The 13,528-nt window shown below is 44.5% G+C and overlaps 1 protein-coding gene across 2 annotated transcripts in view; it reads right to left on the reverse strand.

Annotated features, from left to right (window-relative positions):
• CHST11 (carbohydrate sulfotransferase 11) overlaps positions 1 to 9,278 on the reverse strand; it is a 183,321-nt gene extending 174,043 nt beyond the window's left edge. The window contains exon 1 of one of the 2 annotated variants that reach the window (XM_026117994.2): positions 8,912 to 9,278. In XM_026117994.2, the coding sequence (XP_025973779.1) occupies positions 8,912 to 9,014 (103 nt within the window). In that variant the 5' untranslated portion in view covers positions 9,015 to 9,278. Of the gene's footprint in view, positions 1 to 8,896 lie in introns of both variants that reach the window. The other variant, XM_026117992.2, reaches the window with a different exon arrangement.
• Positions 9,279 to 13,528: the final 4,250 nt, after the last annotated feature.

The raw sequence follows: 13,528 nt of genomic DNA on the forward strand, positions 1-13,528 counted from the left end.
TTTATCACTAACTTTTTAAACAAGTGTTATTCCCCCCCAGTTATTATTAATTCTCTTCTCTCAATTCCAACAAGGGCTGTTACAGCACAACTTACTAGAAGGACACACTGGATTCCCAGTACTACAACATGGGTGCAGAACATGCTATTCCATATCAGGTCACCTAAGATGAAACAGACAAAGAGTCATCCTGCCTGCATACCAATCAACCTTAAAGCACAATCACGCAGTCTTTAAAAGGATTTTTAACTACCTGAAGCTCTTTGTTCTAAGATAAGTATTACAGTAGAGACTATCCATGAGATCCAATTACAGCCACCGTATTAATTATACCTCTACCTTTCCTAATCCCAAAATCCCTACAAGTTACCCATTTTAAGTTTTTTGACCCCATTACAAAATCATTTATTAGCCAAAAAGCATGAAAATGACTAGATACAAAGTATGCCATCTGTTAAGGGAATTCAGAAAGCATTACTCTGAGGGTCACAAAACCCACAATTTTTATTATTTACAAAACATTTTAAACTCTTATAACAGAGCCTCTTATAAAATGAATAAAAAATGTTGGGGAAAAAAACAGAAAAAGAACATAGTTCTCTGCTTTGTATGGGGTACAACGTGCTCAAGAGATGGACTGAAACCTAACAGAGGCTTTTATTCCTTGTATGGACTCTGCAATTAAAAGCCATCATCTCCCATAGCCCAGCCAAGTGACATAAAAAGACACAATCTTTTGAAATTAAGATTACCAAGGACAGCATCTTTCAGCCTGAGATGACAACAGCCAGTTCCTTTACAGAACAAGCACAGCTGAGAGACCATATCCTCCTCTTTCACATACTACAGGAAAGAGCAAGGATCCCGATCTTGCAAAAGCACATGCAGATCACTTTACTCACACCCTTGAAGTCTACGGTACTTCTCATTGTAAAACTAAGGGTAGACAAGCATTTATATGATTTGATTGTTTCACATCTGGAAATTCACTTTCACAAAAAAAAGCTACTGTTCTTCCACATCTTAGCGAGAAAGAATTCATAAAATAAATACTTCTTCCCAGGCTGGATGTCTCCAAATACCTGCATAAGTCAAGAAGAAACAACAGAAACAAGAAACAACTCCAAGTGCATGTTTCAATCAGTAAAATAACAAAGGTACCTACATAAAACCCTAAGCACTTCTGGGATTTCTTCTAATAACAAAAGATCTCACACACATTACAAGAGCCATCTTGCAGGAGGGTAAAGGGTTTGCACTTCAGAAATCAATGCATTTGAGTTACCCAGGCCCTAAATTACAGAATTTGTAGGAGGAGGGAAAAGATGAGTGCACACACTTCCCTGCCCCCCCCTTAAAGTCAACATATTACAAATGCTCATTCACATCAGGAAAGATAAAATAAAGAGGATTCCCCCCCCCCCCCCCAAAAAAAAATCAGATTCCCAATCTAACCTCGATGTCAGTAAACATGCTTAATGACACTTCATTGTAAAGTTTCCAGTGGTAGCCACATGATTTTTCTTCTTTTTAAATCCTTCTGACTCCTACAAGCTAAATATTAACACCCTATTTAGGGCATCATTTCCAGTGTGTAAAAGTAATTAATAAAACCAAAGCAAAGCTGTGGTCTACTTTTATTGCCAACATCGGGCAAGGTGCAAAGAGCAACCAAAAAGAGTACATTAATTTAAAACAAAGACAAATTGTATATTTAAACGTGAAGTACATGAGGTAAGGGAGTTTAATACAGTGAAATCTCCCTGACTTACACACACACAAAGTTTGCTTGCTGCAAATTATCAAATACTTATGCTGCACCTATTTATACCATGCTGTTTAATACTGTTCACAGAAATAAGGATGCTGTCATCTGCTCTGGCTCTCCGAGACTCGCCAGCACAGAGCTTTTCACACTATTTAAGTTCAACAGAAGAGCAGAGCAGGAAAAACAAGCCAGCTTTCAAAGGCATACCTACAATCCACATTTCCTTTGGAAGAGGCTCACCGCCAGCCCCTGGGGCTGGGAGGACTATCACAGCAAGGACAGATGCCTCCACGGGATGGTCAGCACCCTCTGGTGCAACAACAGGACAGGACAGCAGGGAGGTGAGGCAAAGTCCATCAGGGACCATGTGTATGGTAGCCCATGACTAAAGTCAGACAGGAGGGAACGGATCTACTCTAGATGACACAGCCAACAACTAATTCCTTAATATGGAGCACGGGGAGAGGGCAAGCCCGCTTTAACAGGTAACTGCTTCTACTTCAAAGCTGTGAAACTTTCTCAAGATGCTGGGAATTGATTGTACCAGTATGATGGCCACCATATTCATCAACCTCGCATTAACTGAAAAATGGGGGATAAGAACACTATGCAGAAGAAGCTATGCAGAGTACAAGTGTATATGCAGGAGAATTTTGATTTTTTTTTCCTGATACCTCAGTTCCAGATGCCAAACAATTACATGAAAGGGGAACACACTGTATCCTCCACTGATTACATTCACAAAATTGGAATCCAAGAAAATCCCGCTGCTGTCTAGAGGAATGAGCAAGAGATAATTAGGAACTGAAATCTCTCATTGATTCGCTATAGTCTCTGGCAGTCTCATCTTCTAGTTAGATGATGAGCTCCGAGCCAGGAACATTGCTTTGCTGTATGCAAGCATTCTGCCTACAACAAAAGGACATTATCCATAACTTGGTTACTGAAACACTAAGAGGAATTAACCAAACTCTATAGTTTGAATAGCTACTATAAAAGCATATGTCTACTCCATATATGAACACCAGACATGCCCAAGTTCCACAGGAACTTTCAACATAAAGAAGAAGGTGCTTTGAAATGTTATCGCTGTAAAATAGTAGGTGGTTACTGAATCTAAATGACCCAGCACAGACATCTCCATCTTTACCCCTGACATGTCAGGTCTGTACAAACAGAAATTTCTGAATTTAATTTCTTTTATGCGAAGGGAAGAGCTCATGCTCTTTTCATGGATTTGAACTGGGTCCTTCAACTGTGCATCCGCACTTGCTTTTATATATGTTAACACTTAAACAAGTCATACAAAGAATTCAAACATTTGCCTTGAACAATACGCACAACCTGCAAGAAAAGCCATCATACTCAAATCCTTGTTCCCCCACCTCTGTTCTTAACTCCCTCATGAATACCTTAGAGTTGATACATAATACATATGCATTAGCCCAAAACGCTTGAGAGGGGAAAAAAAACCACACCGTAACGACATTCACACAAGGACAACTGGAACAGCCTTGTCCAGCAGGATTTGATACAGTATGTCTGGCAACCCAGTCAAACAAAATACAGTCTTGGGAAAAGTAACATGGATCTAATTTCTTCCAATTCTCTGAACTGCTTTTAGAGTTACATGGTATGGTACAAGATAAACTACCTGTCACTCCTAAAAAGTTAAGGAAAGAATTTAAGTATTCAGAAAATATGCCCACCCTATACAGACACAAAATTCACGTGCTGGTTACACCTGATCAACCCTATAAATTTTTTCATTAAAAGCACTGTGCATTTCTGGCTCATATATATATTTTACTGCTAAAGGAAAAAAAAAATTCTGATCACATTTAACTTTTATATCTCTGGAAAAAAAATAGTCTTGAGCCAAATCATGACAGTTTTACATCTGTGAAGACAGGGCACTAATGTTATGAAAATCAGCACATACTTCCCCAGTATTTATTAAGGTGGGGGAGCACACTGAAAGTTTATTAAAAAAAATCTACCATGGGGAAATGGTAACTGTGCAGTAATAAACACTCTGACAATTTAAAATTTAATAGGAAGTTACTGTGGGTATTGCCAGGTAATTTTTGCTTGGATACCCTCAGAAATAACAGGGTCTATTTTATTTCTTAAGGTCAACTAGTGGTTGTTGCAAGAAGCTAGTCATACCTGCTGATATGGAAAAAGTTGCTCTTCTAACAAGTTTAACATTCACTAACCAGGACTTTCAGAAGATACAAAGAGCAGCTTAACTCTCAACTTAAAGCATTCCCAGATTACCAGCACCTTCGAGAACAGGGACTGGAGCTTGGCAAGTTTGCTCACAGCAATCAAGTAGTCACATGGAAATCAATGAAAAGCTTACAGGGACAGGGACAAAGGATTACGGCAAAGCCCCCTCGCAAATCTGGTGGCTGTCACATGAAATCCATTTCTCAGTATCCCAAACAGAAAAATTTTAAATCAATATATGGTGTCTCTCAAAGGAACGCTGCTCAAGCACAGCTTTGCAAGTCTCGCTCCCCTTCATAAGCAGGGAAGCAAGCATGGATCATGTTCAAGATGGGATGTTACTGAATCAATTTTAGAACCAAATCTTCATCAAAACCAACAGTGAGTTTGTCTTCAGACGTAAAGAAAAAATCCAAAGTGATCTGAGCTGTTCTGACACTTGAGCCTTCTCAAGATGTCAGCCTTCTGTAAGAAACAAGAAGCTATCAGTTGCACGGTGCTGCATGCGTAACCGAGAAGATCATGGACAGGAGGCCAGTCTGAGGATCTAACCTTTGTTAACATCAACAGCAGAACAGCGAAAAGAAATAACCCACACAGAGATGGGGAGATGAAAGAATGAGCAAAAAACATTCAAGTCTGCAGTGAAGAAAACAGATTTAGAACAATTTAGTTCCATAAGCTGGTTTCAGGTAAAATAAAGATAATATTACTAACTCTGCTTTTACGTGGGATCTTTCATCTTGAAGGATCCCCAGCATCTTGCACATCCCTGGCCCCAGCCTAGCAGAGCAGCTCCTGCCCACACTTACTGACAGGCAGTCCCATTCATTGCAGCTGGGATGGCTACAGAGAAGCAAGTAAGTCTGCAAAAGTGTAGGCAGGCTAAGGACTAGTAAGTGAACTGATTTCACATGAAAGGCACTAGATACAACTACGATGGGCTGTCATAAAACCCTAACACCGACCCACTGAACATAAATCCAGCAGCACGCAGCAACAACCAGGTTGCACTCTGTCTTGCAGGCAGTACACAGCATGGGAGTAAAGCAAGGAAATACTCTGAGGAAAAAAAATCCTGTGGAAATCTCCATTCAGCTATAATAAATACCGTAGAGTGTGTCTGCGTGCGTGTGCCTATTTTTTCTTCTCTTTTCACAAGAGGCTAAACAGGCAATGGGAAATCACACAGAAGTCCCCATGGCCACTTCCTCCCTCAGGAACAGACAGTGAGCTGGCCTGCCCCAAACCCACAGATCACAAGTAGGCTGCAAAGGCTAGGGCCATCGCTAGGTTTTTTCTCTACAGCGTCCCTAGGCAGCGGAGAGCCACGCTGCTCGACTTCCCCTGCCGGCAACTCGTCAGGGAACTCTCACAGGAGATCTCTGCCAAAATGAATACAATGCAAGGATGCATTAACCAGACAGCACGCTTACCAGCAGCTTCCCAACAAAGAAAGAGTACGGAGCCAAAAGAACAAGTATAAAGCACCCAGTCCCTGCAACATGCTGGTATTTGAGCTGCGACATGGCTAAGGCTTTAACTGTGGCATTTTCCCCCCCACATTTATTTATCCCAAAGGAACAATCTCCTGGCAAGAATTTGTTTTTAGTGTTTCTAGCAAGCAATCCACATTCAGACCTTACAAAACGGCAAGTGCCCATCTAACAGATGAAGAGCTATTTTGTCCCCGAGGGGGTTTGGATTTATCCTTCAATTGCCTCCTAGCCTCTTCCACCTCTTCTGTATCACACCTAAAATTGCTTGGAAAGCTCTGTGGGCAGAGAACAAGTCTTCTAAAATTCACGAAGAGCAGAATCTTCTGGAAAACAGGTGGTAGAGGGGGTGAAGAAATTGCTAAATTTTGAATGAAGAGCTGACACTTCTTGCAGGGAACAGAAAACCTTATTCTCCATCCAAAAGGTCTGGATGGAAATTTTTCTGCTAGTTCTGATTGCAAGGTGCCCTACCTTACAGAGCGCTGTGAACTCCTAACAATAGTGACAGGTGGCAAGCCAGAGCGTAACAAAAACACCGCTCCTTCCTGTAGCCTTCCTAAAGTATACACTCTAGAGAAGATCAGCTAAAATTCTGAACGCTCCACAACACGAGGAGAACCGGCGAAGATCTTGAAAGCTCTCGATACCTGCAGTGCCACCCGCCGCCATGCATTCTGCCCAGGACGTGGATCCAAAGCATTTGGATCTACATCGAGAGAGGTTATCAGTGTGTCTTAGAAGAAAGCTATTTACAATCACTCAAAATGGTCTGCTACCTGACAAATACCCATCGGCAAGTAAGTTCACTATCTTGCCCTCCCCTCCAAGGACTCCACATCGGTCTACCACTCGCATAACCACAAAGATGGCAACACATATAGTCAGGTGATAGATAGCCGGTGACAATGGCTGTTTGAGCTTTACAAACCACATGTAAATTGGATGATCACACTGTGCATGTTTCTAGATGAGAGTTTTGACAGATTTCTAGCCGTTTCCATTACAGAAATAGCCCATTAAAAAAGCAGAATCTGTTATGATTGAAAAGGTGCATTAGAGACAGACACATTCTGATCGCATTTCTTTGCGGATCTACTCTACTTACACTAACAACCTAAATGTGTGTCAAAAGGAAAACGGGTCTAGATTATCTTGCCAGTGATTTCACAGCATCACAGCCTCTTAAGAATTTATGGTAAATCCTTTCAATTGTATTGAAATCTCAACCTATCTATAGTTTCACAATAGCATGAATGTAAAGCAATAATCCTCAGTAGCCAGCTATAGAGCATATTGAGAATTCTTCGACAATGATTTTATATGTCCAAAAATTCACAGTAAAATATTTAATTTAATCTCTCACCTACTGCATGCTGAGTTTGTGTTCCAGCAGTATACTTCATCTGAAACAAGAGGGAAAGATTAACTCTTGGCCAAATTTTCTGAATATGCATGCAAACTACATTGCTGTGGGATGTAACCAGTGTGAAAAGTTGTTTTTTTTTATTTTTTTTTTTATTTTTTATTGAATTGGTTGCTCGGAACACAAATTCATAATTTTGCAGAGCACCCTGAAGTCCCTAAATAAAGCCTTCCCCAGGTCTGCTAAGGGCTGAGCACTTCTTATGAAGCTAGTAAGCATGGAGAACACTCAACAGGAAAGAAAAAAATATGCAAATTTTTGCAAGAAGTTGGCAGGTATTAACACAGATGGGTACCATAAGAGAGCAGATTCATCAAGCAAATGGTACCAACTTTGGAGAAGGAGACAGCTGATAGAAAAAAATGCCAAACAGGATTTAGTCTTACAACAGAGGAGTAGATCTACCGAATCCTAATGATATCAATGTGTAAGGTAAAGGCTTAGCAACTCCAAAAACTTTATGGAAGGTCATTTTTAACCAACTATAGTTTGGTAGTCACATCAAACAGGGAAGGAAAAACAGTCAGGCTGAATACATGTTTCTTACTTAATTGGAATTTAGTTATTTGCCACCGCTGTGCCTGTGACCATGACACTCGAGAGCTTGCAAGAGCAATTTACAGGTACCGCTCGAAAGACTTGCGTGCCCAGAAGTCTGGCCACCCTCTTTGCCCCCTGCCACAGCTGGTCTACAAAGAGATTATCATTCCCTTTTACAAAAGCTGGCTCTCTGCTTTGCTATCAGATTCCTTTAACACGACACTCTAATTTTGATTTCAACCTCATTTATCAGAAAGGAAGGGAAGGGAAGGGAAGGGAAAAGGGGGAAAAAAAAAAAAAAGAGAGACATGGAAGGATCAAAACTCTAATTTTTTGCCACGCTAGGTAAGATTTGCGGTCCAGCTGCACAGAGAAGTCCCACCACAACCACCCATGCGCGCAGCGGACGCAGCCTGGCGTTCCCACAGCCCAACCCCGCTTTCTTATAGATGGGTACAAGCCAGCCGCCGCCCCCCAAGCAAGTTTTGGGGAGCCGAGAGCAGCTACCCCAGAACAGCCGCACCCCGCGCACCCACTCAGCGGGCGAGCAGAAACACGCGCTAAGATCGCGCGTGGGGGGGGGGGGGGGAAGAAGGGGGCCAGGCCTGCGGCGCGCAGCCCCCACGCGTGTCCGCGGCCGCGCAGGAGGCCTCGGGCCGAGCCGCCGCCGCTCCCGCAAACTCCCCAAACCTGCCTCCACCGCGCTGCACCGAGCCCAGCCGCCGCGCCCAGGCAGGGCTCCGGCCGTGCTCCGCCGCCGCGGTCCGCATCGCAGGAAGCGTTCGCAAGGGTGGTTTTTTCTTTTCTTTCTTTTTTTCTTTTTGGCTTCTCCTCTCCCCCCCCCGAAAGCAGCAGCCGAGACCCCCGCGCACCGGGGTCGCGCACACGCGGCCAGGGCACAGCGCTGCGCGGAAACCGCCGGGAGTTACCTTGGCGGTCCCGTTCCGCTGCTGACATTAAAAAAATGAATAAAAATAAATAGAAATTAAAGCCAGACAGCCCCAAGCGCAGGCACCCTGGGGGCAGCAGCGGCAGCTCCAGGCGCCCGTGCGGGCGGGACAGGAGCGGGCGACGCGGGACACCGCGTGCACCGGCTTCCCCGAGCGCATGAAACACGGCGAGGGTGAAAAAGGGAAAAAAAATGGAAAAAAAAAAACCCGCAACTTTCCTCCAGCGGGAAGTTTCCTGCGCGGGCGGGCGAGGGGAGCTCCCCCGCGCCAGGGGCGGCCCCAGCCCGGTCCCCGAGAGCTGCGGGACGGAGCAGGCGGGGGCTGGCAGCAGCGCCGCCGGGAGCGGAGACCCCGGCGGGAGGGTCGCGGCTCGCCCGCCCCGCACCTGCGCCCGGCCGCCACCGCCGGCCCCCGCGGCCGCCTGCCGGCTCGGCGCTGCCCGGTGCCGGTGCCCGCGGCGCGACACGGTGCGGCGAGTCCCTACCTGGGTGCAACATACTTTGGAAATAGAAGATGACGAGGATGAAGGAGCCCACGGAAGTGACCAGGACCATCCTGCACACCCGGTTCATCCTCATTACTTCCAGCACCGCCGGCTTCATGGCTTTGTCGCGGGGGAAGCAGGAAGGGCCCGCGGAGCGCGCACCGCCCGCGCCCGCGCCCGCTGACTCGCTAGCGCTGAGAGCCGCTCCGCGCCCGCGGCGCTCTGAGGTGCCGGGGAGGAGCCGGAGCCGGAGCCGGAGCCGGAGCCGCCGCCGCCGCCGCGCCGGAGGATGCCCAGGCGCCCGCGCCCTGCATCGGGGGGCGCTAATGCCTGCGCTGGGCGTGACCACGCCGCGCGCCAGGCGGAGGGGCGCTCTGCGCGGCGCGGGGAGGCGGGCCAGCTGGGGAGCCGGGGCGGAGCGCACCCCCCCCGCCAAGGGGAAGAGATGGTCCCGCCCGGCGGCGGCGGCGGCGGCGGCGGCGGGCGGGGACGCGCCGGGCTGCCTCGCGGGACCGCCGCCGCGGGGCACGCCGCGGGGGGAGGGGCGGCGTGTGCCGGGCGCGTGCCGCCGCCGCCACGACCAACGGTCGCTGCCGCAACCAACGGCCGCCGCCGGTGCTGAGGGAGGAGGAGGCGCGGGGCTCTCCCCAGCCCCCTTCGGACCCTTCCCGGGGCGCCCCGGCCGGGACGGGCGGAGACCCTCCATCCTCACAGGCAGCGGGTGAGGGCAGCTCCTCGTTGTGGCCGGTGTGCCTCTAAACTCGGCCACCTCTTAATAATCTCCTCCTCAGGGGTCTTGGGTCTGCCACGTTAGGGGAGATTTTGACGAGGAGTGGGCTGAACCCCCGTGCTGGCCTTACCCCGGCCCCCATGAAGGAAGTTTCTGGAAGGAGACTTCGCACCTTTGTGCTCCGTCTGGGGAGAAAATGCTGTTCTCCTACTTCCTTTTTTCTTTTTTTTGGTGGTGTGGGATGCTCAATTAAGCCTAAAAGACTTTTTCCAGATCTCACTCTTTGCACTCTGGTATTATGTGAACCACCATTTTATACTAAGTACTTGCCATCATTTCTTCAGTGTTACGTTATCCCAAGAAGTAGCTGTTAATATTTATAATCAGTGTAAACACTGATTTTTCATAGCACTGAATCATCCATAATGGAAACACTGCGGCCTAGCATGGCAGAAATGAAAGATTCCCCCCCCCCCAAGTGCAAGACTAAGTTTTCTGAATTAACCAACTAGATGGCCCATTTCTGTTTGGAAAACAAAAGGTTCTTCTCCCAAGGTTCCTCCATCAAAATACACCCCTTAGTAGATAGATAGCAACAACAGGCAATGAGATACAGGACTGTACGTGGGAGGAATGCAGAAGAGCTTAGTGCAACAGAACAAAAGGGAAGCTGCCGTGTCCACTTGTGCATCTAAGTTTGGGCCCTCTGTTACACATATCACATGCTGGGGGGGGGGGGGGGAGGAGGTGAGGTGACCAGCCTTCAGGTCAGATAAATCCCAAACTAGGCACCTAACATTAAACACAGTAGTCCTCCCTGATTATCACTTACTTGCTCTAAGTACATTGTTGAATAAAATCAATTCACCAATATACATATCCTGCAATTTGTGCTTGCAGGCAGTTAACCTATTTGTTCTCCTTATGCACCCAAACACTGTTTTGCGACTGCTTTTCTTTTTGCTAAAGTAAAAATCATTTTGATGGTGCTGAGACCATCTTGATGTATAAAAGGATTTTTCCTCCAGATTTTGCCAGTTCTTCCAATATGGTTGAGGAGAGGAGGTTTTCTTTACAGTGAAAATAGACCTTAACAGAAACTCAAAGCTGGGAGGCAGCTGGGAAGCTGGAGGGTAAACTGTGATTTAAGTTTTTTAAAAAATAAAATATATATGAATATTCCTTCTTTGGTAATTGCAACAGAAGCATATCAAGTCATCTAGGTTTTCTGGGTTTTCCATTCAGACTTCCCAGAAGCTAGTCAAAGGCATTCACCTCAAGGACAAAACCAATCATTTATCTAGACAGTTGTAACTGAGTAGATTACTTAGGCTAGACCTAGAGTTTCTTTTATCAGAAATGATTTCTATTGTTCCTTATGGGTTTATACAATGTTCATTTTGCTTACTTTCTGTAGGTTTTTTTTTTTAAAGCAGTTCTGATATGCAGTGATCATTTTCTAGTCATTTTATTATAAAGGAAACTTTAAAGGGATTTTTCTCCTTTAAATCCAAAACTCAGATGTAACACATTATTATATCAAAAGGCAGTAAATAAAGAGAAGTAATTCTAATATGTAACACATCAAAATGACAAATCTTTAAGTCAGTCAACAGAAGTCAACCAGAAGCACAGCATGGGATTTCAGTATGCATCCATCAATACATATGCTGCAGCACAGAAGCAACTGCAGTATTTTAACAGAAAGAACTGGACTGCATCCAGGAATGTGGTTAGACACCGAGGCATGAGAGCAAAAACCTAGAACTCAATACTCAAGAGAAGTAACATATGAGAAGAGAAATGCTTTACACATTGCTAGAGACAGCGGTCAGTTGTTCAATGTGACTTAACGATAGTTACCTTTTTTTTTTTTTGAATCATCATCCTCTGCTGGAATGAAGTAGCATTTTAAAGCAGCAGGAAGAAAAGCTAAAGCACTGGCTGTGTTGCTATTTGCTATTAAAAGGACATTGTAAAAGCAATACATTCATTATATACCTTAGGGATTACAAACTTAACATCCACCTGCACACTTGCAGCATCTATGTGAACTTCAGACTATAACATCCTTTCTAATGTCTAGTGAGTTAGGACAACAAAATAGAGCAGCTTTTTTCCCCCCTTAACATATTCAGACATCTGTGATTTGGTTTTCCTACAGAGGAGAGCATAAAAGAGGGAACACAAGGAAACACAGTTGTCTTTCCAGATGGGTGAAAAGTTACATAATAGGGGTATACAGAGCTCAGGAACCTCTTTTCTAAAACATACCTCTAAATGAGTGGAAAGATTAGCAGCTGTAGAGCGGTACGGAGACCTTGTTTTGTACTGTAGGTGTGAACACCTACCATTCCCATGATAACATCCAATATTCAGTATCTCTGAACAAAAGTAGTATCATCATCTAAGAGTCTTCTGGAAAGAAAGACTTAAGAACTGTTCCAAATGCCAGTGATATTGAAAGAAATTCAGACAGTGTTTTGTAGATTTTGTATAACAACAACAAAAAACTTTCATAAAAAGCAACGTAACACCACTGCCCACATCACTATTTATTGATAAAGCTCTAAAAATAAGAAAACCACAGTTGAAAAACAGCACAGGCAGAAATGCAGTTTGTAGTAAACTCATAGTGCAATCTATCAAAATTGGCAAGCAGGCTAATATTAAAGAGCATTTGAAGAGCCATTAGATATACAGAAGTATCTATGAGAAACATATAGGTATCTATGCAACTTTCCATCTGTCATGAAAGAGTCTTAGAAAAAGTTATTTTGATTTATATTAATTAGTTTCATCTACTTAAAAATAGAAGAAATTAAGTTTTCTAAGAGAATATCTTTGTGGGGTCAGCCCATATTATTGGGGGAAAATGGACAAGCTTTTAGGCATGCTGACTCTTCTTCAGATCTGAAACAGAAACAGCAATTTCAGAAAAACTTTCTGATACCCTTAGGCCATTCTAACTGCAGTCCCCTTACTACCTCTTACCACCTCAGAGTGAAGCTATCTTGCTAAATAAGATAGAAAAATCTTCTGTACCATCTACATGTCTCTGTCTATATTCTGTGGGGCTAGTTTTTAAACTTCCTCTGCCCTATAACAGCCACATCATAAAGAGACCAGGTCTTCTTTTTGTCCCCCAAGGAGAAAGTACTTCACTGTAACAGTTAGAGCCAGTTAGCAAACCTTTCCTTTGACCAACTGCCTTGTATTGTGCTATCCAAAGGTAGGAAGTTGAACACAAAAGGATCCATTTTAATTTGCATACACCCCTCCCACCTCACAACCTTGTAGGGCTCTGTAATGCAACCTGAGATAGACCATCAGTCAAGTTGCATTTAGCAATGTTATTCTGTAAATATATGATAGCAGTCCTTTAAGATACTGATTCTGTTCCTGTTTAAGAAAAAAAAAAATAAAAAATAAAAAAAAAATCACCAAGAGCCTGCCTCCCTCCCCCAGCTGATTTCAGAGGAAGTAGGATGAAGATTTTGTACCTACAGAGTTCTCTGTCAGCAATTCATTATATGTATGAGAAAAAGGCCACCCACCTCCAGGAAGCTACCACCATGGGAAACTGTAAGGCAATCTGGAGCTATGAAGATGTCCTGCCCCCCACTGCCTCCTTCCAAACAAGAAAACCATATAACATAAGAAAACACATAACATAAGTCACCTAACATGCTCTCAAAGCTGATGTCTGGTACATTTCTGAAACACTTTATCCTGCATCTTGTATTTTCTAGTGTCCCCTGAATATCGTGCATCTTGGAAAATATTGTAAATCAGTACACTGGTTGCTCATGGGAACTCCCTTAGCAGAGCCAATTTGACCTGGCTTCTTTAGGGTATTTTATCTCTTAGGTGAGAACAAAGACATTAATATAGCTTGGCCT

This window comes from Dromaius novaehollandiae, chromosome 1 (genome assembly GCF_036370855.1).
Source record: "Dromaius novaehollandiae isolate bDroNov1 chromosome 1, bDroNov1.hap1, whole genome shotgun sequence".
In the NCBI taxonomy this organism is placed as follows: domain Eukaryota; kingdom Metazoa; phylum Chordata; class Aves; order Casuariiformes; family Dromaiidae; genus Dromaius; species Dromaius novaehollandiae.